Genomic DNA, 27,089 nt, shown 5'->3' with positions numbered 1-27,089 from the left:
TTTTTCTTGGGGAAAAATTGGGTCATCTTATATTGCAATGCAGGTGGACAACCACATGGTGGTACTCAACAGCAAGCCTCAGCAGCTTCATGGCGTGGACCTCTCGAAGGACCACAGCGGAGTGACCGCCACAGTGTCTTTTACCAATCACACCATTTCTGTCTTCTTTAATGGCTACATGGTACAGATCCATGTCAGAGGTACAGGAACCGTTTTAAGCACTTTCATATTTGTATCATATGTGTAACTGTGGTCAGGTTCACTGGAGCTACTCAGTGATTGAAAGCTGTCATTGATGCAGATCCAGTTTATTATAACAAAAGTCAGATGTTTTTCTTCATTTTTTTTTTCCTGACACTGAACCAGGAATTGGAGCAGCATCAGTGCAAGGTTTATGTTCTGACTCCAGAAGTCCGTGGAATCTGTGGAGACACTCTAAATACAGCGACTTCAGGTAACACTTCAAAGACTACAACAGTTTGATTTTTAGGAGGAAATAAAACGTAGAACTGAGATTGGATCAGAACATGTTTATATTATGTATTTCAATAGATTTTATTAATTTTATGATTATGGTTAAAACTATTTTATTTTTCTTTATTAACTGGTATGTTTATTATTTATAAAATGTAAAACACCTAAAACTAAAGGACTCACATTCATGTTATTTATCAAAAAAACAAAACAAAAAAAAAAACAACAACAACCATTAAATCCCATTTCAAAGTAATTTGGAGTGGCTCATAATCTGCAAAAATCTAGTAAAAACATTTTTAATAGGTTTTAATCAGTTTAACATTGTGTTGACTGATGATAGGGAAGCGTGGGATGAGCTGCGGGGGGGGTCGGGTGGTTATGGTTAGGGTAAGGAGTAAGGTATGGTTATGGTTAGGGTTGGGGGTAGGAGTAGGGTTAGTAATAGTGAGTTAAAAAAAAAACTGTCACGAAAATTTGAATCATTTTGTGACGGGACGAAGAAAAAAACAACGTGACAACAACAATAAAAAACAACAATAAAGTTGAAACTGAAGTGTCAAACCAGAAACAGATTTAAAACGGTTACTGTACTTTTGTTCATGTACAGTACAAACTAGTTTTTCTTTCATTTTGATCTATTTAAAATTATTTCAAGTCCAAATGAAGGTGGAACTCGATTTGGTCCTTCAGTTACAGTCACTTTAAAATGCATTATTTTGAAAGTTCAGCACAGTTTAAAACCACTTCATCTTAAAAGAGAAAAGAAACAAAATTTCACATTTTTGGAGCAAGCGCGTCTGTTTTTGACATTTCTTTTCGATAAAGTGGCAACAGTTATAAAATTGTATTTATTTAGTATGTTTAGCTTAGTTAGCAATGAACTAGCGTGCACGCACACACACACAAACAAAAACTAAACTTGACAGACCAGCAGAAAGTGGCTCATTAATATTTTTATGCTCTTTTTCGCACCCTAGCTGTAAGAAGCCATATCAGGTCACTCCTAACAGAACAATCACCTGCATCATCTCGACTGAACGGTGAGAGCAAACACGCAGTACAGCAGCTAAAGTGCTAGCAGACATATTACGCGTTTAATGTCATGTGATACGATTACACTTTGTCTGTCACCAAAATTTCAGATCGTACACCGGGGGCCGATCTCACAACAATCAAAGCTCATTGCGCCTTATTTTTTATGTGTCTGTCAACCATATAACCACTAGCCATTAACAATGAGTCAGCATATCATCGCTACTGTATTCTGCTGAGTCAGCCTTAAATTTCCCCACAGGTGTAATCTCCTAAAAGGGGCGCCGTTCACTTCCTGTGACATTGACCCTTGGCCCTATGTCACCGCCTGCACCAGCACTTTATGTAAATCTCCCGCAGTGGGCGGGCTAAGCCACTGTCACTTCCTGGAGGCTTACGCCAGAGACTGTGAACACTGTAGCAACAACATTCTGGCGGGCTGGAAGTCAAAGGTCAACTGTACACCCTGACATTTTGATACGACAAAACTCAACAAATTACATCACCGGAGACTTCATGTTTTTATAAGTTGTTCGTTTTGCACAGTGATGTCATAGAGTTTCAGTGACTCAGAAAACCTAACATCCATTTTATAACAAAAGTTTTTGTACAGAATTTTTTTTAGAAGCATTCTTGTTCACATATTAGTACCAAATTGAACCACTGTTTTTACTGCACAGATGATTTAATATGCTTTTATAAGACGGATGACAGCAGTGAGCGTTAACTGAATGCTGAATGTAGCAGCAGCTAGCGCTATGCTAGCCAATAAGCTAACTGTGGGTTAGCCATAAATGGACAAAGGTGTATGATGAAAAGTCCAAATAGGTGAACTTAAAAATAAAAAGAGAAAAAAGATACATATTTTTACATACACATGTATATATGTATGTATGTATCTAGCTAATAGGTGCTAATAATGATGACATTTTTGCCTGATAGCACCACCTTGTGGAAAATAGAAAGTTTACTGTGACAAGGCAAACTTTTTTTTTTTTTTGAATCAGAGAACAAGAATAAAAATAACTGAAATGAAACAAAATGTTGACTTGTTTAATACCAATCAAATACATTATTTGGTTCCAAAATGGTCAATCAAATACATTATTTGGTTCCAAAATGGTCAATGTGTGAAATATATAGTGAAGTTTTGCAACTTTGATTAAACCCAGCGGGCACAGAAAATTAATTTATCTATTTATTTTTACATTTTGCCATCCATTGACAAGATATCTATTTTACTCCACAGTTAATCTCCTGATGTTGTAACATCTGGATATGACATTGATAAGACATCGACATCTCATGGCAATGTTTTGTACCATTTTATAATTATATATATATATATATATATATATATATATATATATATATATATATATATATATATATATATATATATATATATACTAATCTTACTTGTCATTGTTTTCATTCACATTTAGTTTTTCCTAAGTTGTGTATTTTTGTGTGAAGATATAATTTTTTGGTTTGTTTGTTTAATGAGGTTATGTAGAGCTAAAATGTAGATGAGTGAGTTAGTCCATCCTTTGTGTAAACAATAACTCACAAATAATAAATATGATCATCTTGTAACTCAGCACATTAAAAGAGCAGATAATGATACTGAAGTGTTTTGACTGTGATTAACTTTGATGCACCGGATCAGCGGAAAAACAACTTTGTTCTGCCCATGTAATACCTCATGGACATGTCTACCACATGTTGGATGATGGAAGGATGATAGCAAATTGGGAACACCTGTGGTTGTACTTGGATGTAGTTCATGTGCAACCTGCATGTGGCATGCTCATCCATGAACTCCGCCCATTGGCACCCACTAGCATCTGCTACCATGCTAAGCTAACAAATGCAGGGAGATGCATAATGCCCACTACACTGGCAAATATGGGACTGCAAAGTAGAACCGGAATAAATAGAACATGTGGCTGGGGATGATGCAAAAACTTTTTGTTGCCACTAAAAATTTGGGAAACTCAAAACACTGGTAACATTTCCAAATCTTTGCAACAGCCGTGTTTTGGAACATTATTCAGGAGTCTGTATGAACAGTCACGGTTAGGGTTTCATTATGTCACACAAAAGCATTCCTCTGGGTTTGAAACATAATAAAACACAAGTGAATGAGCAGCTAGAGCTTTTTTTTTCATAGGAGGATTACTCAGAGCTTTTTTATGTGATTAAATAAAACTTGCAGATTATGAATCTTTTTTTAATCAATTTGAGATAGATACTTCCGACCGGTCGGTGGCAGTAGTGCTCTGTAGTAGTTGCCTACTGCCGATCAGAAGAGCGTCGAAGAATGAGTGCTTGTTTCCGCTCGGACTGTTTTTCTGGGCGGACCTTTCACTTTTGACCCTGTCAGATTCGCTACAAAAGCAGGAGAAATTGTTTGTTTTACTTTTTTCTTACGTTTTTAAAATGTCAGTTGCTGCGCGCGTTCTCCGTCATGCGCACGCGGTATCGTTCTTACGGTTGTCGCGCGGAACGTGCGCGGTCGTGTGCGGCAGACTTTACAGGACCCAGAGTCCTCCGATCCGGATCGGCTGCGCCTCTGGATTCTGGGGGGACACGGCCGCCTCAGGTACTTAAGTAGTGTTTGTTAACCGATTAGTTACATGATAGAACTAGTTTCACTGTCATTTAAGTTTTATTTTATATATATATATGTATGTATATATATGTCTGAATTTTTTTTCTGCTTTGACAGCTTTTACATTGAATGACTCAAAATCAGTCAATTTTATCATGTAATTCAACAGGCTTAAATGCCACATAATGAAGATAAACTGAAGTCTGGTGAATTTTCATGCACTGAGTCTGTTGGAAAAACAACTTTTATTTAGTCTATGTAATGTCCCGTAGATGTGTCTGCCACCTTCTGGACATTTCAGGAATGTGAATCCATATTTAATTATGTTTTTGTACATGCATGCTCATGTACATACGTGTACTGCTTTTATTTACGTGTTTTTTAAACACGTGTTTCACCTTAATGTAAATCAGCTTGAAATCAGTTTTTATCATCAATAAATGGCAAACTGGTTTTAAACTCTTATTTTAGTTTTAGTGTTTTCAGCTGTAACCACACAGTAAAAATGTTCATACTGGATTTAGTTAAGCAAAATTAAAGTTGTTTTGTATTTTAGGCTTTGTTTTTTTTTTCCCTTCACGTCCAATAAGATACTGATGATTAGTTTCCGATATCAAATCCAGTAACATTAGTTGATATCAGGCCGATGCTAATTGGAAATGTCAGCTCGGCGCTCCGTAGATTTAAGTGGGTTGATGTGCCACTAAACTAATTAACACGAGTTAAAATAATTCAGGTTTTTGTAATTTCACATCATTAGTCAACAAAACCTTTTTTTTTTTAAGTTAAGAGTAAAAGTAACTTGAGTCTTGTATCTTTGGGTTAGCATGTTGGCGTGTTTTGTCCGTTCGTGTTTGTAGTTCCTCAGCTCATCTATGGAGGGAATGTGGATGTCCTGGTGTTTGATTACCTCAGTGAGATCACCATGTCTCTGCTCACCGCCGCCAAGACCAAAACCGCAGTGAGTTCCACGCCATAGTCATCTTTAGAAAATAAACAAAAAAACACAAGCAGCCCTCAGCCATTTCCATTATTGTTTTAGTTGTTCAGACCTTCACAGAAATCTGAACCTGATGTTTGATTATCGTCTTTCAGAATATGGGCTACGCTCCAGACTTTGTCCACATGGCCGTGGCTCCGTTCATTAATGACATCTATAAAAAAGGTGAGTGACACCAATGTCTTTTTTGTTGTTGTTGTTGTTTTTAACTTATTTGTCTATTTTATTCCGGATAAATTTCTGTGACATCTTTCCAAGACTTTGGAAAAGTCTGGACATATACCCTGTAAAATTCGAGACTCCAGTTTCTTGACACACCTAAAAAACAAATGCCTTTATCCTGTAACTCACCAAATTAGAAGGTTATATAATGAGGATAAACTGGTGAGGCATTATTTAAAATCACTGCACCACATTAGTCCAAAAAACTAATTTACTTTGATCTGTCTGCCACCTGCTGGACATGACTGGTCTTGTAGCACTAAGCGATCATATCATCAGGTGCGTGCTGGAAACTTCAAAGTTGCTTGTTGATGCCACTACTTATCCTCGGATTATGTAGTAGTATGAGCGGGAATCGAACCAAGGGCTACATATTTGTAGGCCAACTCCTTATTCCACTGACCCACCTGCTCAGCTCTGTTGTCACAGTGATTTTAAACTCAGTAACTCTTTGCAGGGATTCGTATAGTCAGTAATGCCGGCGGTGTCAATCCTCTGGCTTGTGCTGAAGCCATACAGGAAGTTGTCAAAAAGGCGGGCCTAAACCTGAAGATTGCCGTGGTGACAGGTGATGATCTCATGCCTCATGTGAGTCTCTATGCCAACCCAGCGTGAAAACACCAGACTTGTGTTATGCCAGACATTATAACTGGTTGCTTATTGATGCGTCTGTTTTATTTATTTATTTTATGACTTTTTGTTTTTTATAAAACCAGATGAACCATCTGGCAGAGGTGAAAGTGGCAGATGACGGTCGCATGCAGCAACTGCCAAAAACACTCCACAGTATGAATGCCTACATTGGGTAAGAACAGCTACCACACCAAACAGAGGAAAAAAAAAAAAAAAAAAAACGGGAAAAAGTGTTGGCCTACTTATTTATTTTCTTCCCCAAAGGTTTGGAGGCAATATTTGCCAAAAACAAAACAAAAAACCCTTGTGGTGCAACTCTGTCCACTCTTGGTAAATGTCAGTCATTGCTTGCAAAAATATTCTGCAATATATTCGCAAGTCTGTGAAAATTTTAAAATTGTGCTGGAAAAAATAACTCAGAATTAAAGAAATTAGAAACTCAGTGTATGTATAATTACAGCATGACATAACAGCAAGAAATAGTTTATTTTCTGACTTTTTGGATTTTTATTTTTCACAAAAACATCTGAGTGGTCATCACATAAGTATTCCATTTTTACGGTGCATCCAGAAAGTATTCAAAGCACTTCACTTTTTCCACATTTTATGTAACAGCCTTATTTCTAAATGGAGTAAACTATTTTTTTTTCCCTTCAAAAATTCCACTCACAACACCCCATAATGACATGATTTTTTTTCAGGTTTATTTAAAAAAAATAAAAATAATAATAATAATAATATATATATATATATATATATACATGTACGAGGTCTGTCCAAAAAGTATCAGACCTTTTTATTTTTTTCACAAACCATATGGATTTGAATCATGTGTGCTTGCATGAGCCAACCTTGAACCTTCATGCGCATGCGTGATTTTTTTCACGCCCGTCGGTTGCATCATTCGCCTGTGAGCAGGCTTTGTGTGAGCACTGGTCCTCCACTCTCGTTGGATTTTCATTGCGAGGTGGAACGATTTGGAGCTTTGCTGCATCAAATTTTTCCAGAAACTGTGAGAGACAGCCAGGTGGAAACCATTCAGAAGATTCAGACGGCTTTCGGTGACGATCCTATGGGCATCACACAGATTAAGGAGTGTTACAACCGGTTTAAAGACGGCGCACAATGGCGGAGGGTGCGCCGCGCTCCGAGCGGCCATCGACAGGCTGAAACGACCAGATCATTTCCAAAGTGAATGCTGTGTTGATCCGGGATGTCGTCTGACTACCAGAGAAATTGCAGAAGAGGTGGACATCAGCACTTTTTCGGCACATTCCACTGTTACAGGAGATTTTGTAATGAAAGACGTGCGGAAGTTGGAAGTCTCACAGGACATGTTGTGACATGTCCAGCTCTTACACAATTCCTCGGATACTCACTCGACTGAAAAGCCACCGAAAGCCGTTTGAATCTTCTGAATGGTTTCCACCTGGCTGTCTCTCAGTTTCTGGAAAAAATTGATTCAGCGCTGCTCCAATCGTTCAGACATTTTCCTCGAAATGAAAATCCAACGAGGGGGGAGGACCAGTGCTCACTCAAAGCCTACTCACAGGCGAATGACGCAACCGACAGGCGTGAAAAAACTCACGCATGCACACGAAGGTTCATGCAAGCACATGTGATTCAAATCCATAAGGTTTTTGAAAAAAATAAAAAGGTCTGATACTTTTTGGACAGACCTCGTACATAAGTATTCATATACTTATGTACTTTGCTCAATTCTTTGCTCAATTCTTCTTGAATATGATGCCACAACGTTGGTGCACCTATCTTTGGGCAGTTTTGTCCATTCCTCTTTGCAGCACCTCTCAAGCTCCATCAGGTTGGATGGGGATCGTCGGTGCACAGACATTTTCTGATCTCTCCAGAGATGTTCAATCAGATTCGGGTCTGGGCTCTGACTGGGCCACTCAAGGACATTCAGAGTTGTCCTGAAGCCACACCTTTGATATCTTGGCTGTGTGCTTCGAGTCATTGTCCTGCTGAAAGATGAACAGTCACCCCAGTCTGAGGTCAAGAGCGCTCTGGAGCAGGTTTTCATCCAGGATGTCTCTGTACATTGCTGCATTCATCTTTCCCTCAATCCTGACTAGTCTCCCAGTTCCTGCTGCTGAAAAACATCCCCACATGCTGCCACCACCATGCTTCACTGTATGGATGGTGCCTGGTTTCCTCCAACATGGGACCTTATATGTAGACAAGTGTGTGCCTTTCCAAATCATATCCAATCAACTCCGTTTACACAAGGTGGACTCCAGTAAAGTTGTAGACACATCAAGGATGATTAGTGGAAACAAGATGCACCTGAGCTCAGTTTTGAGTTTCATGGAAAAAGTTGTGAATACTTATAGATGTGATTTCTTAGTTTATTATTTTTATTAATATATTTGCAAAACTCTAAACAAAATTCACATTGTCGTTATGTGGTATTGTGTGTAGAAATTTGAGGGGAAAAAAATAATTTCATACATTTTGGAATTAGGCTGGAACTTAATAAAAAAAAATGTGGAAAATGTGCAGTGCCATGAATACTTTGTGGATGCACTTATGTGGATCTGGACTACGACTTGTTTCTCTGCAGGGCCATTCCCATCCAGCGCTGTCTGGATCTCGGGGCAGACGTGGTGATAACGGGCCGCTGTGTGGACAGCGCTGTGGTTCTGGGGCCGCTCATGCACACTGTAAGTGTCTGGGGTTTTTTTTTTATTTTTTTTTATGTAAAATTTATCGAACATGTAAAATAGCAAATAAGCCACAAAAATTTTTCTTTTTCAAAGAAAAACTACCTAAATTAATTTCAAATGTCATTTATCTTAGTTTCAATGAAATAAATGTATGCTCCCTGGGACGCATGGTGCCCACCATTTTTGTTTTGGTCATTCTAGTTATTTGGGTTATTTTGTCAAGTCTGTACTAAGCGCATGCACTTTGTCACATCTGCAACACCATGAAACTGGTGTGAATTTGAGATTCTTGCTGAAATACTCTTCTGTAGTTTTGTTTCTCTTCTCCAGTTTGGCTGGAAAGCTGCTGATTACAACCTGCTGGCAGCTGGGAGGTAAACACATTTCATTATATCTGAAGGAAATATTGTGATGTTGGTGAACTCGTGGTCAAACCTTCACGGTTGGGTTAAAACTGCTGCTGCTGTCAGTCTCGCAGGTCATCTGATTGAATGTGGAGCTCAGAGTACTGGAGGAATCTTCACCGACTGGCACCAGGTTCCCGACTGGTGAGACCGAAGTGTCAGCTCTGGACAACTTTGAGATTAGCTTTTTAAGAGGGGAAAAAAAAAATACCCGATGTGATTCTCAGGACATGAACATTTGTGAACTCTGCAGCTCACTTTGTCTTCTGCACTCACTTCCTTTTATTTGCCATTAGTGCGTTATCTGCTCTGATTCAGATAAGCCTGACTTAACCTTCGACTCATCTATCAGTTTGTATCTGCTTCGTAACAAACTGTTTGAATAACTGGAATTTAGTTTGATAATCAGACTTTGTTGTTGTTTACAATCAGCTTCCGTCCTTCCACTGAACAGAACCCAAGACAGGCTGAACCATGTTTTGAAACCTAGTTATTATAGTTAGTGATGATATATCGGCCGATACAAGACTTTCACCAACATGTTGTTTTTGCTAATACGAAAACTTTTATTTTACGAGGGGAACAAAAGACTTTTTAAAATTAAATTTAGATAAAGTTTGATTTGACATTAGTTCTAGGACGTAATCACATTTGTGTTATGGAGGTCAGGTAATCTTCATCTTAACTTTAGCTAAATATCTATTTATATTAAACTTGGCAGTAATGTGGAACTTCATTAACTCTAGATTAACTCCAGTTAAATCTCAGATAAAGTTGGGTTTACTCTGTGATATGAGTTAACAACCCCACTGAGACATAGTCTAATAGAACTTCATGTCTGGTTAAAGGGTGAGTCACTTTGTTTTTGTTCTCTCAGGGATAATATCGGCTTCCCTGTGGTGGAATGTTCCAGCGACGGCTCCTTCGTTCTTTCCAAACCACCAAAAACCGGCGGCTTGGTGTCGTTTGGCACAGCTGCAGAGCAACTAGTGTACGAGCTCGCCGACCCACGACGGTACCTGCTGCCCGACGTCACCTGTGACTTCAGCCAGGTGGTCATACGAGAGATCCCAGGTACCAAAGACTAACCTGAACCCCCTAAACCTGAAAGCCACCATGTCCTCACAAATCCAGACCAAGAGCCAGACACACACACATCCCATGTTGAGTTTTTGACCATAATCTGAACTGGTGACTGTTGTTGTAACCCTTAAACATCCATCTGGTAACCTTAAACAAATGTCTCTAGATCATTGTTTTGACCCCAAACTGAACCCGTAACCCTCCTCTGAACCGCCAATAAACTCTTTATCGCCTATAAGTCATTCATCTACTTTTTTTTCCAAACTAAAGCACGCCTTCATCAGCCCAAATGAACCAGTCTAGAACCCTGTTTAACCCTTGCCTGAACCCTTCCAGCCCTCCCCATGAACCCCCACTGAACTCTTCTTTGCTGATAATAACAGAAATGCATTTTTTTTCCTTCCACTTCGGTCATTAATTTTCTCTGGCAAGGGTATAGGCCGCGCTCGCCATTGCTCTTGTTGCAGAGATCCAGATTTGCAGGGCATCTGCAGTAATTGACAGTTTCTGATGCCTGTTCTTGGACTTGTGACTGTTGGGAGGACTGCAACATGTCGGATGGTACAACTGGAAAAGCTAATCAGATATTTAGAGGTAATTTGCTTCCTCTGACCGAGTCCCTCCCACTCATTCTCTCGCGTCTAAAAGGCGATGTTGACCTGGTTTTCCTGTATCAGTGTTGGCCAAAATTACAAATATTTGAGTCTAATGGAGTCCTCAGTTGACCGGCATGTGACCCGTCACTCATCAGTTTGTTTTTAACACCACCGAGCTGTAACTTTGTGCTGAAGTTGAAGTGGAGGTTGTTTCAAGTCCAGTTCAAGCTGAGGGCAAAGAAGCATCTGGTGATGATTCCAGGACACGCCGTGAGCAGATAAGACAGAGACAAACTTAGAAAGAGGGCGGGGTTATGAAGACAAAAATGATAGATCATTTTATTGACACATTTTATTTGTTGTTGTGAAATATTTGGTTATTTATGGTGTATTTGTTTGTCCAAACTTTATTTTTCCCCTCATGTGAGCCAACAGGCCAATCAACCTGCCATCCATCCACATTTCAGAGAATGTCTTTAGTTCTTGATGGCTTTTGAAGCTGATGGTTTTCTTTGTCTTCTGAGCACTGTTTGTAATTCTTCCTTGCAAAATTTTGAAATTTGAGGGGAAAATATGGAGTTTTTGTGGTGAAACTTGTGAAATTCACCCAACGTGCTTCTCCTAATGCAGCAAATAACTGAAACAATACTTCACATGGTGATACAAGCACCAAATCCAGCACAAATTGTCCTTGAAAAAACTGACGGGACACTTGAATTTTCAGTAGCCGGCCACGTAGGGGTCAATTGAAGAATTACACAGGGGTTAAAATATAAAAATGCTCCAATCATTGAAAACTATACCACATTATTTGTCTGATCATAAAGATTCCAAAAAGGTATAGCTTGGACTATCTGACTAAATGTTCTGGAGTTATGGGGTAAAAACCTTAAGAATGGTGACAAAGGTCAGTTTCAGTTTGTACAGGGGTCAAATGTTAAAGTTGCTGAAATTTTAGTAAACAAATGGTGCAAATTGTTGATTGAGCTACTTGGATTAATAAATGGAATAGTTTTGACTGTGTTGAATGCTTGGTCTCTAAAGTTCAAATAATGTTAACGTCCATTGAATTCTGTGACATACGAGGTCTGTCAATAAAGTATAGGTCCTTTTTATTTTTTTCAAAAACTATATGGATTTCATTCATATGTTTTTACGTCAGACATGCTTGAACCCTCGTGCGCATGCGTGAGTTTCTCCACGCCTGTCGGTGACGTCATCCGCCTGTGAGCACTCCTTGTGGGAGGAGTCGTCCAGCTCCTCGTCGGAATTCCTTTGTCTGAGAAGTTGCTGAGAGACTGGCGCTTTGTTCGAAAAATTAAGCTGGTTTTCGGTGAAAATTTTAACGGCTGAGATTTTGAGGTGATACTGTCGCTTTAAGGACTTCCCACAGAGCGAGACGTCGCGCAGCGCTCCCAGGCGCCGTCGTCAGCCTGTTTCAAGCTGAAGACCTCCACATTTCAGGCTCTATTGATCCAGGACGTCGTGAGAGAACAGAAGTTTCAGAAGAAGTCGGTTTCAGCATTTTATCCGGATATTCCACTGTTAAAGGAGATTTTTTTTTTATGAAAGACGCGCGTGTCGGGACGCAGCCAGCGCGGTGCGGCGGCACAGGAAAAACACCTCCGTGTTGATAACCATTTGTAAAATCCAGGCGGCTTTTGATGGCTTTCAGTGGAGTGAGTATATGAGAAATTGTTGAACAGTTGGACATGTTCCAACTTGTCCTTAAGGCTTCCAACAGAGGTGTTTTTCCTGTGGCGGAGCGTCGCGGCGGCTGCGAGCCGATGCTGCAATCCGTCCGCACGTCTTTCATTAAAACAAATCTCCTTTAACAGTGGAATATCCGGATAAAATGCTGAAACCGACTTCTTCTGAAACTTCTCTGTTCTCTCACGACGTCCTGGATCAATAGAGCCTGAAATGTGGAGGTTTTCAGCTTGAAACAGGCTGACGGCGCCTGAGCGCTGCGCGACGTCTCGCTCCGTGGGAAGTCCTTAAAGCGACAGTATCACCTCAAAATCTCTCGTCAGCCGTTAAAATTTTCACCGAAAACCAGCTTAATTTTTCGAACCGTGTCCACTTCGATGTGTCTCACAGGTTTAGAAAAAATTTTGATCAAACAAAGCGCCAGTCTCTCAGCAACTTCTCAGACAAAGGAATTCCGACGAGGGGCTGGACGACTCCTCCCACAAGGAGTGCTCAGGCGTGGAAAAACTCACGCATGCGCACGAGGGTTCAAGCATGTCTGACGTAAAAACATATGAATGAAATCCATATAGTTTTTGGAAAAAAATAAAAAGGACCTATACTTTATTGACAGCCCTCGTATGTTACCCCGTAACATAACTAAGCATGACACATGGTGCAAACTATTCCTTTTTGAAACCCTGTTAACTAATAATTTGCATCACCTTTGAACAAAATTGGAGTAACTCTAACTTTTGACCCCTGTACAAACTGAAACTGAACTTTATCACCATTTTTGCTGTTTTTACCCCATAACTCTATAGAATTCAGTCATAGATAGTCCAAACTATACCTTTTTGGAATCTTCATGATCAGACAATGTGGTATAATTTTCAATATGACCAGAGCATTTTTATATTTTGACCCCTATGTAATTCTTCAATTGACCCCTACATGGCCGCCTATTGAAAATTCAAGTGGCCCGTCTTTTTTTTTCAAAAAAGTAATATCTAAGGTGTACTTTTGCCAAATTTGGTGCTTGTATCACTATTTGAAGGATTCCTCTGTAAATATTCTGTTATCTGCTGCACTATTCAGCTCTTGATGGATTTTGATTCAGATCGTTTTGAGAGATTGTTCACAATTTAAACTTTTTTTTTTTTCACATAATGTTTGCAAATTATTTTACTACATAGGACTTGGTATTATTTGGTATTTTTTATTTATTTGTGTGTGTGTGTGTGTGTGTGTGTGTGTGTGTGTGTGTAAAATAAGTATCAGCTTGAATTATTTTGATTGTTTTGTTTTTTTTTGCCGGCACAAATTGTGAAATAAACTGATCAGAAATTATCAAAAATTGAAATTTTCAAAAAGTATAAAGTACAAAAAAAATTACATGAATTGGATTAAGAGGGAAAAATGTCCATGTGTACTTTTATTTGTTTTAATTCAGGTGTGTGGTGAACATACCAGCCAGTAGGGGCAGTAGACATTCTAGTTTCGTTGATTCTCCATGCTCCACCCCTAAATAACTAATCAATTAACACATCTAAATGGACTGCATTTATATACCACTTTTCCATCTGCATCAGATGCTCAAAGCGCTTTACAATAATGCCTCACATTCACCCCGATGTCAAGGTGCTGCCATACAAGGCGCCCACTGCACACCGGGAGCAACTAGGGGATTAAGGGTCCATGGTGATTTTCTTGTCATGTTGGGATTTGAACCAAGGATCCTCTGGACCATCCCACTGCTGATTAATGCCAGGTGTTCTCAGCCAATCAGAAACCAGGAAATGCCAAATTGAACTAATCAGGTGTGAGTCAACCTGGTAGACATGGAACATGTGCAGGAGCAGGTTTGGAGAAACCTGCTTACGTGTGTCCAATCAAAGGGGCGGAGCCAGGGATCTTTAACTCGCTGCAACATTTGAATGTATGTTCTTAACGAGCCTTCAGTTACAAACTATTTGCTCCATTTATTCAGGTGTAGAAGGAGGAGCTGTAAGAGTGACGGGCGCGAAAGGTTTTCCTCCATCACAAGACTACAAGGTAACAAACATCAACTTTTACAGATCAGGAAAGTTGACATCATCCTTCTTTCATTTGTCTTTTCTGTTCCTCCTCTTCGATGCATCCATCACTTGCTCCTCATCCTCTCCTGAACGTTATTTCTTTTATCACTCTTCCTGCTCCTCCTCCCCAGGTGTGTGCCACCTACCTGGATGGTTTCAGAGCCACTGCAGTGTGTCCACTAGGGGGCCCGCGAGCAGCAGAAAAGGCGAGACGCACCGCAGACGCCATCATCAAACGGTTTGCAGATGATGCACGACTTACATATGATGATTGTCGCATCCATGAGAGTTCTGAGGAAATCTGCTCTGTCTGTGCAGGACGAGGCGAATGTTCAAGCAGTTAGGACTGGAGGACTTCAGCTCCCTCAACATCCAGATCCTAGGAGCTGAGGACACATACGGCGCCAGTGCTCGTAACAAGGTAGAACACCCATACGTGACTGGACAAACTAAATATAAGGATTATTATTCATGCAAATCATCGCTTTCATAGCCGCTTTTCTTTGGAAAAGTCCGGGGGAGGATACAAGAACATTTCCAAGTGAATGAATGTGACTTCAGACAAGTGAGGGAAGCCACCAACACATCCTGACACCTCTGAAGGAGTTTGGGTTTCAGTGCCGTTTTTGTGCGTTTTAACACCATTTGTACAGCTTCACAGTGGAACACAAGAAAACAGGTCGACTTCTAGGCTGGAGTTTCCCCGTCTGCCTTTTCGCAAAAGGCAGCTGAACTGTAACATTTTCGTTTGAAGAAAATCTTTCTGAACAGTCAATCTGCTGCCCATCTGCAGAAATATTTACACCTGTTATTTATTCCTGAGCCCATCTTTCATTCTTTTTTTTTTTGTTTTTGTAAAATGGGGTCAAAGTTGAAGTAAGCCTGTTTGGTTTCACACTTTTTTTTTTTTTTTTTTTGCACAGTCTCTGTTTTTCTTTTTTTTTTCTTTTCCTTCGTCTTTCCGTTCCTCCATCCAGCCATCGTTCTTTTTGTCGGGGGGGTGAAGTTAAGCTTGTCTCATGGCTGTAAGCTCTCAAACTTTCTGTTCCTTTTTGCTTCAGTCTCTTTCTTTCCATCCTTCTTTCCTCTGCTCATAAAGTGGGTCAGGGTCACAGTTAATCCTGTTCCACGCCTCCTCCCTCCCTCCTTCCCTCTCATTCAGCCTTTTCCTTTCCCACTCTCTGCCTTCTTGTAAACTTTTTAATGTCAGACATATTTCTTCATTCATGCCTCAGTGGTGAAATATTTTGTTCACATCCTCTTGATACCACAAAAAAAAATCTACTTTGATGCTGTTGTCGAGTTCGCTACAAAAACGTCAAACTGCGTTTATTTCAAACCATTTTGCATGATTGCACCTTCTGGCTGATTTGCATTTAACACGGACACCAAACGTTTCACAAAAGAAGCAAGATGAGCACTAAAAATCATCTATTTTGCACAGTTTTTCTAGTTTAAAAAGACAAAGGTATGCTTGTAAAGTTCCCTCACCGGTCTTCTATCAGCATGGTTCCCATTATCCTGGCGTTTTCTGATTCTGGGCTGTAGACTATTATTTACAATGAGGCACAGCAAAGGTTTTGAGTATGAAACCTGCTTCGTCCTGTGCAGTGAGTCAACGATCGTTACTGAGCAAAAGCTTGTGGGCAGATTTTGTGCAGCCAGCTTGAATGGATCCTTTGCAGCATCTCTGCAGGTGTTGAGCTCGCGCGGCAGCGCCACGTTTGTTCCTCAGCAGCCACCGTCCCCGTCTGCAGGATCGAGGCTCTTCTGGTGCCACGAGAGAACATTCTGTGATTCCTGCAGATGTTTGGAGCTCCTCACATTCACAGCAATTAATTGATTTCTGTTTGTTTTGATTTTGTTTGTGTTTTTTTTTTTCCTCCCTCTGTTTCAGAGCTCCAGAGAGGCAGTGATCTGGTTGGCCGTCAAACACAAACAGAAGAAAGCTCTGGAAGTGTTCACTCGGGAAATCGCCCCAGCAGGAACCGGCATGGGTACGAGAGACGCGCGCACCTAATTATCCACCGCTGTAACAGACTGATTGGGTTTGGAAAATATTCAACCCAACGGCTCTGCTGGACTCGGGAAAAACACTTTGGAGAAAGTGATGCCTCACTTAAAAATAAAAAATGAAAATGATTTGACGGCGGGTGCAATTAACTTACCGTTTGTCGATTGTTGTGATCAACTCTATTAACTCTCTCAATTTTAATCATTTGTTTGGGCAACGATCCTCCTGATGGAGCTTCATGTTTTTCCTGTCAAAATTTCAAACTCAGATCACCTTAAATCCGGGTTTTATTCGTGGATAAATAGTTAAAACCACTTTGTCTTTCATTTCAAATTTGGTTTGAATTCAGGTGAAACCAGCTTGTCATTGATTTGCAGTAGTTTTAAAAATGATCAACATCTGAGTAGTTTTAATTGAATCCAATTTATTGCTTGAGTGCTGTTTAATCAGAGTACTTTAAATATTTTAATGTTTTGTTGTTTGTTTGTTTTGTTTTTAAGCCAGTGTGGTGACCGAGTGGTCAGTGTGCTTGTTTCCAGGGCAGAAGGTTCCTGGTTCAAGACCACTCCTGCCTGTTCTCCATGTAATGTGGAGTTGTGTCTGGAAGGAATCCAGTGTGATATTTGTGCCAAATCAACATGCAGATCCATATCTGATCTGCTGTGGCAAGAAGACGAGCAGAAAAAGGGAGAGATGGAAAGAATTTAAACCAGTTTGTTTTAAATTCTGGTCTAAATTTGGTTTCAGTGAGTTTTGTTGTTTTCTAAACATGTAAGTAGTCTGTGCATGTGCACACTCAGTGTGTCTCAATCCTGAGTTTTTGCAGATCAGGAGAGCTGCGACCTCATGAACTGGTCTTGGGTTTGGTCCCGTTCACACACAAGCTGCTGAACCTTATGTGACTCGCTGACTGTTTCTGCTCTTTCTTATTCTGATAAGTCTGAACGGAAAGTAGCACAGACCTCAAAACACTGAGATGACAAATGTTCTCCTTGTGTGGTTTAATGAAATAAAAAAGGCTTGTTACGTTACTGCATGTTTACTTTTCCCATCGTGTTTCTCTTTATTCTTTGTCATTGTTCATGCAGCTCCTGGACTGACCGGCATCGTAGGTGGGCGACCTAAAGTGTGAGTACTTTTATTTTTATATATATATATATATATATATATATATATATATATATACACTTTTTCCACATTTTCTGTTGCAGTCTTATTTCAAAATGGATTTAACTTTTTTTTTCCCCCCTCCAAATTCTATACACAATACCCCATAATGACAATGTAAAAAGTTTTTGAGATTTTTTTTCCATATATACAAAAATAAATAAGAAACAAAATAAATCAATCAAATATTCACAGCCTTTGCCATTGATCTCAGGTGCATCCTATTTCCACTGATCACCCTTTATGTTTCAACATCTCAACAAGCTTTCAATCTGTTTTTTTTCCCGATGCGGTTTAGATATTTATGGAGTACATCCATGTCCGACTTGGTATTTCTAATCCTGGTTTACAACAAAAAATATGCGTTGTGGACCAATTGTCATGGTAATCGGTCCAATATGGGAAAATATTTGACCAGTAATGAGCCAATCGGCGCATGTGTAGCGTCGCATGGTAAATGGACTGCATTTATATAGCGCTTTTCCATCTGCATCAAACGCTCAAAGCACTTTACAATAATGCCTCACATTCACCCCAATGCCAGTGAATCAGTGTTATTTTTCATTACAGACATTTATGATGTAGCTTTAACATGCTAATGTTAGCATTGTAATGTGCTAATGCAGCTAGTTTTAGTTTAATAAATTGTTATAAAATGTTGCATTTGGAGATCGATCTGCGGAAGAAGCGGCATAGCTGCTAATATGCTATTTTTGTATACTAGCATGGTAATGTTAACCAGCTAAAGCTCTTTAATGTGTTTTCAGTTTTCACTGTGTAAAAATCGAATTATTTTGTATTATTGGCTATATTTCCCAGAAATAATGTTGTTGTTGATGGTTCCAGGTCGCCCGTCCTGAAGCCGTTTTTCTTTTTTCACCCAAAGTCTGAGCTGAAGGTAAACATGGTTTGGATTAGAGCTGTTGTTAAAAAAGTAAACCAACTCCAAATAGTCCATGAGCCCGTAGCTAATTTGGATCCAGTCTGTTCCCACTAAAGTGGGTAAACCACATTTATCCATGGCCTACAAAAAAAGGTATGATGACTGAGCCAGATGGGGGATTACGAAAGATGACAAAGGGTTGAAAGTTAAAAATGCTTCAGTCCTGTTGATAATTGGGACAATGTGTCCAGGTGTCAAAAATGAAATTGGCTCCATTTTTGGTAAAGCATGATGCAAATTATAGGTCGAGTTAATCGGCATCTAAAAATAATAATAATAATAACTTTGACTATTTTGAACACTTGAGCTACAAGGTAACAACAAATGGTTATCATACATTTTTGTTGGCATTGGTTTACGGAGACTGATTGTGATATTTAATCATTTTCGGCACCACCGAATACCTGCTTGGCTCATGGACTAAAGTTCTGAATCTCCATTTGGTAAATGGAGAATTCAGGCGTTCATCATAATTACGAAAAGTATTCATCAGTGACGTGGCTGCAGGTAGACATTCACATTGATGGAGAGCTGGTGGAGTCGCTTACAGAGGCGGGGCCAGAGACAGATGAGCAGGAAGCCCCTCCCACTTTAACAGAGGATTTACCTGACACAGGTAAGTTAGCAGACAGGTGCGCAAAGGGTCCGTTCAATGCAACAAATTCTAAACATAAAATGGCACTTAAACCACTTGGATCACTTTCTTGTAAAGCATGTATGAGTCCATTGTTGATTTCATGCTAGTAGCATGTTAGCGAGCAAGCCAGCTGTGTTTGTGAGAGATTTGAGCTGACTGGGTGGGGAAAAAAATTCAAATGGACCAGAAATCTTCATATAAACTGAACATTTATCAGTCTGTGCTCATCCAGTGATTGAGATCAATTACACGGGAAGGAACAGAAATGTTCTGACGGTTTGTTGCCACAAAGATAGCATGTAATGGAAAATGGAGAAGAATGCGGATTAAAAGGGGGGAAAAGCATGAAGTGGTGAGAGAGGAAATGAAACGGAATGCTAAAAGATGGCGCTTGTGAGGAGCAGACTGGATTAAAACTTTGTTCACTGTGGGTGGCCCCGCCCCCTTCTGGCTCTTCACCAAACGCAGGCTTTTCTTCAGAGTTTCTCAGACGCTCTCAAAGTCGCGCTAATGAGTTTCTTCTGAGTGCCAGTTGAAAACACCAGAACACCAGCTGAATTCTGGTCCTTCAAACAGACCAACCACAGAACCCAGACCCAAAACCTTGTGAAGAAAAAGCCTCATTTAAATGTTTACCTCCAGCTTTTCAAACCGACGACTCAGTTTGCTTTGATTCACGATAAACTTTGTGGTTGACAGTTCCAGTGGGAGAAGTAAAACCTTACTGGGACCGAAATGGCAGGACGCCGGATTTTAACTCTTAACCCAAAACCGTTCCAGGCTTTGTCATGGAGCCGATTCAATCCTGGTGATCTGCACTTTAAACCTGATTGAAATCCAGACTGTTGTCTATCTCAGAGTGAATCGCCGGGAAATGGTGCCTTTTAAAAAGTATGCTAATAATAGAACCTCCAAATAGCATTATTTGTAATATCTTTTGTGCTTTGAGATTTTTTTTTTTATTCTGCTTTATGGAATTTACCAAAACAACAACAAATTAACTAGGATCCGGTCTCCCACATGTATTCTTGAGGTCCAACATGAAATAAATGTGAATACATGTACAGGGGAGGAGGAGTAACAGGAAGACAGAGGACGGGAAGGAGAGGAACAGTAGTAACCAGTATTGATCAGTATGTCTGGTATTCATATTTACAACTTTTGATACTTTGTGTGCTTCTTACCCTGTGTGCTGCTACACAATGCTGCTGGAACCTCAATTTCCCTGAGGGAGTCTTCCCAAAAGACCGTTAGTTCTCACTCATCTAATCTAATATAAAAAAAGCTTTTTTTTTTTTTTCTTTTTTTCATCAGAAATTCCCTGTCTGCCACCTGCTGGATGGATTATGGTACATTACGAACAGCTGTGGTTGAATTTACAATGTAGTTTGTCTGCCTCTTGAGCAACAACCATGATTGGAAACATGATGCAGGACACAACATACAGCAGGATGAAAAAGTAAAACCAGAATTAGAGTAGAAAGAATAGAACGTGTGGCTGGGGATGGTACCACTACTTTTTGTCTATACTGCAAATTATTGGTGGCTTATGCAAAACACTATTCTGGAATGTTTTGGAGACCTGGTTTCCTACCTTGCTCTATAGTGCATGTCAAAAACGAGACTGAAAGACATTGCATACTAAGAAGTATGGCCTCGGTACTTAATATGTTTATGTCCAAAGCTACAGTTGGCACATAGCCTAGACAGGAGTTGTCTTCCCAGTGAATTGAGAACAAAAATGTGTCCAAACATAAAAAAAAGGAATAAATAACTTAAATTGATTTCTTGTGGTGGTTTCTGCAGACCTGCCCAGCGGACGTCACCGCTACAGACTGGAGGAGCTCGCCTACACAAGGAGCGGCGACAAAGGTGACACCGCTAACATCGGTGAGAAACTGACAACAGTCAAGATCAAATATATTAGGACACTTGTTCCTGCAGACCGGCAGCTTTAGAGGGGCATTAGACTGAAATCAAGTAACGAGTGGAGGAAGACTGGGCTCTTATTGTGAAGGGACAGTTTTCCTGCTGAGCTGCTTCCTTACTGGGTGTGTGCTCATACCTCATTACTTCACCGGCATTAAGCTTTATCATTCATTAAAAACTGACAGTTTGGTAACTGCCAAGAGCAAAATGTGTGTGATTGAAACAAGTGAGGGAAGCCACCAAGAACTCCAGAACTGTAAAGGAGACATAGGCTTCAGTGGCTGATTGGGGAGACTTTTTTTTTTTTTTTTTCCTGTTGTCACACCATCATGATCAAATGTAACGGAGAAAAACTACACTTTGCTAGAAGGCACATGTGAGAATCTGGCCTCAGTTTTAGATTGTAGAGGTCCCAACCATCTCTGTGGTTTCAAACAGCTTCTGGGGATTTCATGAAATGAGTATAAACGCATTCATGCACGTTGTTTTTCTTTAGGAGTGATTGCTCGCCATCCTCTCTTCTTCCCCTACCTGAAAAAATATCTGACTTCTTCTGTGGTGGAGGACTACTTTGCTCACCTCATTCAGCCGGGAGTGAAGAACGCCGTCACCAGGTGAGTGAGACGCCATCTGTTGTAATTGTAGGTGGAGGGAGTTTGCATCCAGGTGTAAGACGAGGCGCACACGTCAGCTTGTTTAAAGTAAGTTACTTAATGTGTCAATGACTGTGGGCGGACTGTGGCTTCCATTTTATAATCTGCAGGTTTTTTGGTGAAGGTGGACATTGTGTGGAGTCGTGCTCGGAACCGCTTCCATTACCGCCGACGGACATTTTTCAGCCGTGACTCAGCGTGTGGCGTGTTTGCTATTATAGTACTGATGGTGAGGAAACTTCGGCGCCATCATTAAAGCACCTCCAGCGCTCGTTAAACCTGCAGGATGCATGAGCACACACGGACGGAAACATGCTCACGCTTTAACCGCTGCAGCTCTGGCAGTTTCTTCTTTTACATCTTTTCTTTTTTCTTCAAATTCTCTTTTTAAATATTTTTAACATTGCGTCCTACCAGGGATTTAGACCCCATTATGCTGTTATTGACACCAAAAACTGTCAATGTCCAAATAAATATGGCTTTTTTTTCCCCCTTTTTTTGGTCCAATGTTTTGAGATTTCTGACTGGACAAACAGATCTGAGACTCTTCCAGCCCCCCGCCACCCTCGCTAGGGCTCAGCAACATCTCATTAAACTCAGACAGAGGAGGAGTAACAGGAAGACAGGGGACAGGAAGGAGAGGAACAGTAGTAGCCAGTAAGCCAACAGCAAGGATTATTCTGGTATTTGTATTTTGCAGCCTTTTTTTTTTTATATACTTTTGATTGTGTGCTTCTTGCCCTGTGTGCTGCTATACAGTGCAGCTGGAACCTCCTGAGGGAGTCCTCCCAAGGGATTAATAAAGTTCTGTCTAATCTAATCAGATGCACATGGTGGCACATGTTGCTATAGTAACAGATGTGTTTTGTGTTTGTAGATACTCTCTTCCTGGTATCCACGGGCTCAACTTTGTGTTGCAGAGCTCACTGGGCGGGGGCGGGGTGGCATCTCTACGCAGCGACCCCCAGGTAACCAGCATGTTAATGTCAAAGTTACACTGTTTATAAGCTTAAAAAGGAAACCAGCCTGTCCACGCCCCAGTCTCCTTCCACATCTGGATGGAGGCCATCTGGCTTAAAACTGGTGCCTCTGGTAAATACAGTAATATATCTTTTTTTAACTATTTAGGAAGTTTGGGGCTTATACGGTGTCACTTATATTCCGAAAATAACACGTTCACTATTAACTGTTTATTTCGCCATCTACCTTGTTTTTGGTATTTAAAAATCCTGCTGTAAATTAACAGCACATGCTGTTGTGTGCATATGTGCAGCATGTGCTGTGTCTGCTGTTACTCACAGTGAAATGCTGCTGACTTATACTGAGGAGAATTTACATTAAGCCACGCCCTCTGCTGCCATTACTCAGGAGTTATGACCCCGTTAGAGTTTCAGGAGCCAGTAAGGTTGAGAAACTGTTTGACAAATGTCAGTGATGGTCATAAATGTGATTTGTCTGACATAATGTGGAAAATCAGTGCACAAAATCTACTTCTAATGGAGAGTCTGGCTTTTTTTTTTTTTTTGTATTAAAATTTTTGTAAACAAGATGGCACGTGTGTGTTTGTAGGGGTTCAGTCCAGAGTTCTTCCACTTCTGAATCCCTCATTTCCATAAATGACCTGAAAAATTTTCTGATGAAGTACAAGATCAAACATGGTGATGAAGCAAGATGTGACCCAAACCTGAAATTGAAACCAGCTCTCTTCCAGAGTTGAGGCTGCGTTCTGAGGAACTGAGGGGGACTCCTGACGACCTCCGGCTCGGGTCTTCCCACCATGTGGTTCTTTTCATCTTCTTCATCACCCATGTGCTTCCTCCTCCTCTTTTTCTTCCATCCGCCGTGGAGCGGCTGTTGTAAAGTTTCTTAGCACCTCGCTAGAATCTGTGCCACATCAAAGAACCAGGAACACATCCGTCGCCTCAAACACTTCAGCCCCAACGTGGCGATTCAAACACGCTAACATCCAGGACGATTACGTCCCGTTTTAGCAACGGTGACCAATCGGAAGAGCTTCTAACATTTTTTTCAAGTTAATTTTCAGCGTTAGCAGGTTTAATGTTGGATTTTGATCTGCATTAAACCACAAACTAGACATTCATCATTGCAGCAATCAAAACCACAATAGTGTGATCTAATCCCGCTGAAATTTGAGTTGATTAAGAACAGTTTTATCATACTTAACAAATGTCTAATTGCTTCCTTAAACCAGTTTATCCTTTTAGACATGTCGAAACAATTCACAGAAATCATCACTTTTTTTCTTCTCTCTCCTTGAAACAAAAATGGCTGAAATGAGTAACTGATTTTAATTTTCTCATTTTGTCTCTTTCAGCTGTGATCAATAAAAAAAAAAAAGTTTTTCTTTTAAGTGTTTGAAGAGAACTGTAAAAGAACCTTAAATGAGAAGCAGGTTTGAAGGATTAACAGTGGCGTGATTTCTCATGGCTGAAGGTCTTTGAACCCTTGTTTTGTTGCAGGGTAAAGCTTACGGCCAGATGTTACTGGATTTGGAGTTTGAAGAACTGCCGGACCTCAAGTCACTGGTGGACTGAGAGACGTAGAGGAACAATCTGAGGAAGGTGAAGATCCTCAGCGGGTTATGGAGGAAAACTTTGTTTGGACACAAACTAGAGATTGTCATAGAGGTGCAAGAATCTATTCCACCCACGGCTCCACACAGCTGACAGGACTAACAGGTCCAGGTGTGTGGGCCAACATCTACTCCAACAAATTCACTAATCAGCTGTGATCCAGCCAAGTGGGAATAGGTAACTGGAAGTCTAAACTAGGATGGCAAAAAATGCAACAAATCTGAAAAGGAAGCGTGACAAGAACAAAAATAAGTTCTCACCCTCAGTCTGTCCGCTAGCTGCAGACTGATCACGTGGGGGTCACATGACCCCTGTTGGACCAGGCTGGAAAGGCCACTTGGAGTTGGTGCAGCCACTCTGGGTTTGGATGAAATGTGCTGTCCTCCAAAAAGATCATATGACATGGAAGCATGATCAGCACCAGCCTGGAAGGAGATGCAACTGACCAATCCGCACAAGGCACACCCACTTTTTTTTTTTTTTTAATTTTAACAAATTTTGGATAGTCATCTTGGGTTATGTTTTTTAAAAATGCCCAGGCTCCACCCCCTTAGCTTGATCCACCTCCAAGATTGATATCTCCAAAAAAACATGCATAAAGTGAAAGATGCAGCGTCATTCATCACTGTTACAGCCAGTTACATTTGGGCAAGTTGGTGGCTGAATAAAAGAACACTGTTGTATTTCTGGACTGACTGCTGGTCACCTGACCCCAAAAGGAAGCTGAAAACTTTCAGTCTGATGCGGCTCCTGACCTGAGGGTTTTTGGGATCAGAGTTGAAATAAACAAAGGGTCTGATCACATATCAGAGGGGCTGCAAGTCCTAAGAGGCGTCGTCCACCAGAGTGTTCACCTCATTCCGACCCGACCCTGGCGCTCACCGGGGCCGCAGGAATGTTATATTCCTCCACCAAACCGGTGTTCTGGCTTCCATTTGGACTGTTTTGAACCATAATTGCAAACAGATTCCCGCTGCAGTGGCTGAAAACTGACAGCACCTCCTCCTCAGATTCACCAAACCCTCCTCCCGCCCCGCTGCATCCCACGAATAAACCTGACTCTTTCCTGGCGCTTTGGACTTACGTAGGTTCCTGGAGCATTTTTCAGCTACTGTTGCGATGACTTGTAAACTCATTTTCAGAGTGAGATTCTCATCTTTATTTCCACTGTGAGTCAGAAATGTAAAATCTAAAATTCCTCTGAAGTTTGATGGCGTTTGCGAAAACGCCGTCGCCTTGATAATCAGTTTCGTACACACAATTAAAACCATGACGTGTGATTTATTTCTCTCCAGTAGCAGAAATAATCCTGGCAGCAGAGTAGAAAACAGGATTTACTTAGTTTGATTTGGTGTCAGAATGATACAACTTCTATCTCCAAGACCTTTGAGGTGACGGACCTCAGTGTCGTCCAGCACATATGTGACCTATGAGTTTGCCAGGATGGAAAGTCTCCAGTCCAAGTCGGGTCTTGGACAGAACTGCCTTAGATCCTGGATGGAAACCTCTCCAAAGTAAGTGTATTTACTGCTGCCAGGTGAAAAGGGGGAATGTCCTGACCTTGATCTTCTCCGGCTGCTAGAGCCGTGAACACTGTGACCAGAGAAACACATAACATGGACAAAAATATCACTGATTTTCCTCACCAGTGCAAAGTAATACTCCTCATCGGAGTCTCACTAAGTAACCATTTCTTTGACAGTCATTCTAAGTCCCCAAGGATCCTCGGAAGAGACAAAGTATCGGATACACCCAGTCGTCACGTTAGGCCACTGGTTCGTGTTGACAACCAGGAGACATGAAGTCATCGTGAATCTTTCAACAGTTTCTCCACAATTAGAACCCAACCAATGTGGGTTCCTTGGGGGCAGACACACTATTGGGGTGTAAAAAAAAAAAAAAAAAATACTGATATATCTAAAAAATTGCATTAATTCCTAACATTTCATTATATAACCCTTATGACAAAGAAATGTAACTGTGGATTGATGTTTTACAGCTTAAACGTAAATAACTGTAAATATACCCAACAATCAACCAACATACATCATGCTGCCAACACTTGGATTGGCAGTTGCCATGACGCATCACTCGGCATTTGCGTAAAATAAACTCCTAAAGTATTTTAACCCCATCTAGCTGGTGGCATAGCAACAACTTGTCGCTATAAAATGCCCATAAACTGGCTGCTTTGCCTCTGTCTCTTGACGCCAACGTGACCAGAAGGTGATGTTGGGGGGCAGCCATGTAAACGGTTACTACAAATTGACAGCTGAAGTATTTTTCTGCATTGTTCTGTAAAAAAGTTTTCATTATCGGCAAAAATAACACCAATGCCGTTATGTTGGTAAAAGGCGCATATTGCCCGATATGATCAGTCATCCAGTATAAGGGTCAGGCTAGAACAGATACACTAATGATGGTTGACTGCAGGAAGTCATCAAAAGCCTGGATCTTGGTCTTGATCCAGGTCTGTCACAAACCCAGACACTCAAATTCCTCACTCAGTTTTCCCTAAGTGCTGCAATGAAGGTATCCGTTTATTCCGCAAAGGTGCCAAAGACGCTGGACGTCAGTGTTAGCCAAAACCCAGTCCATACAAGAACTGAACAGAGGCCAGAAGCTATAAAAAGGATAGTT

General features: G+C 40.7%; 1 protein-coding gene across 3 annotated transcripts; it reads left to right on the top strand.

The window, feature by feature from the left end:
* The first annotated feature begins 47 nt into the window (after positions 1–47).
* lratb.1 (lecithin retinol acyltransferase b, tandem duplicate 1) lies at positions 48–27,089 on the top strand. Of its 3 annotated transcripts, XM_034164135.1 has the most exons (22): positions 48–200; positions 367–454; positions 1,455–1,517; positions 4,984–5,084; positions 5,219–5,288; positions 5,803–5,933; positions 6,062–6,150; positions 8,560–8,659; positions 8,993–9,036; positions 9,133–9,210; positions 9,944–10,140; positions 14,425–14,489; positions 14,644–14,750; positions 14,831–14,933; positions 16,410–16,509; positions 17,615–17,654; positions 18,540–18,591; positions 19,144–19,252; positions 21,080–21,163; positions 21,699–21,816; positions 22,733–22,823; positions 24,336–27,089. In XM_034164135.1, exons 1-22 carry the CDS (start codon positions 171–173, stop codon positions 24,408–24,410), a joined length of 1,935 nt encoding a protein of 644 aa, XP_034020026.1. In that variant the 5' UTR covers positions 48–170; the 3' UTR covers positions 24,411–27,089. The 3 variants fall into 3 exon arrangements, with proteins under 3 accessions (XP_034020026.1, XP_034020028.1, XP_034020027.1); XM_034164137.1 differs by lacking the exon at positions 1,455–1,517; XM_034164136.1 differs by lacking the exons at positions 48–200; positions 367–454; positions 1,455–1,517 and adding an exon at positions 3,691–4,114.

Source organism: Thalassophryne amazonica, chromosome 23 (assembly GCF_902500255.1).
Source record: "Thalassophryne amazonica chromosome 23, fThaAma1.1, whole genome shotgun sequence".
NCBI classification, from domain to species: Eukaryota; Metazoa; Chordata; class Actinopteri; order Batrachoidiformes; family Batrachoididae; genus Thalassophryne; species Thalassophryne amazonica.
This window is presented reverse-complemented; position numbering and strand designations above follow the sequence as displayed.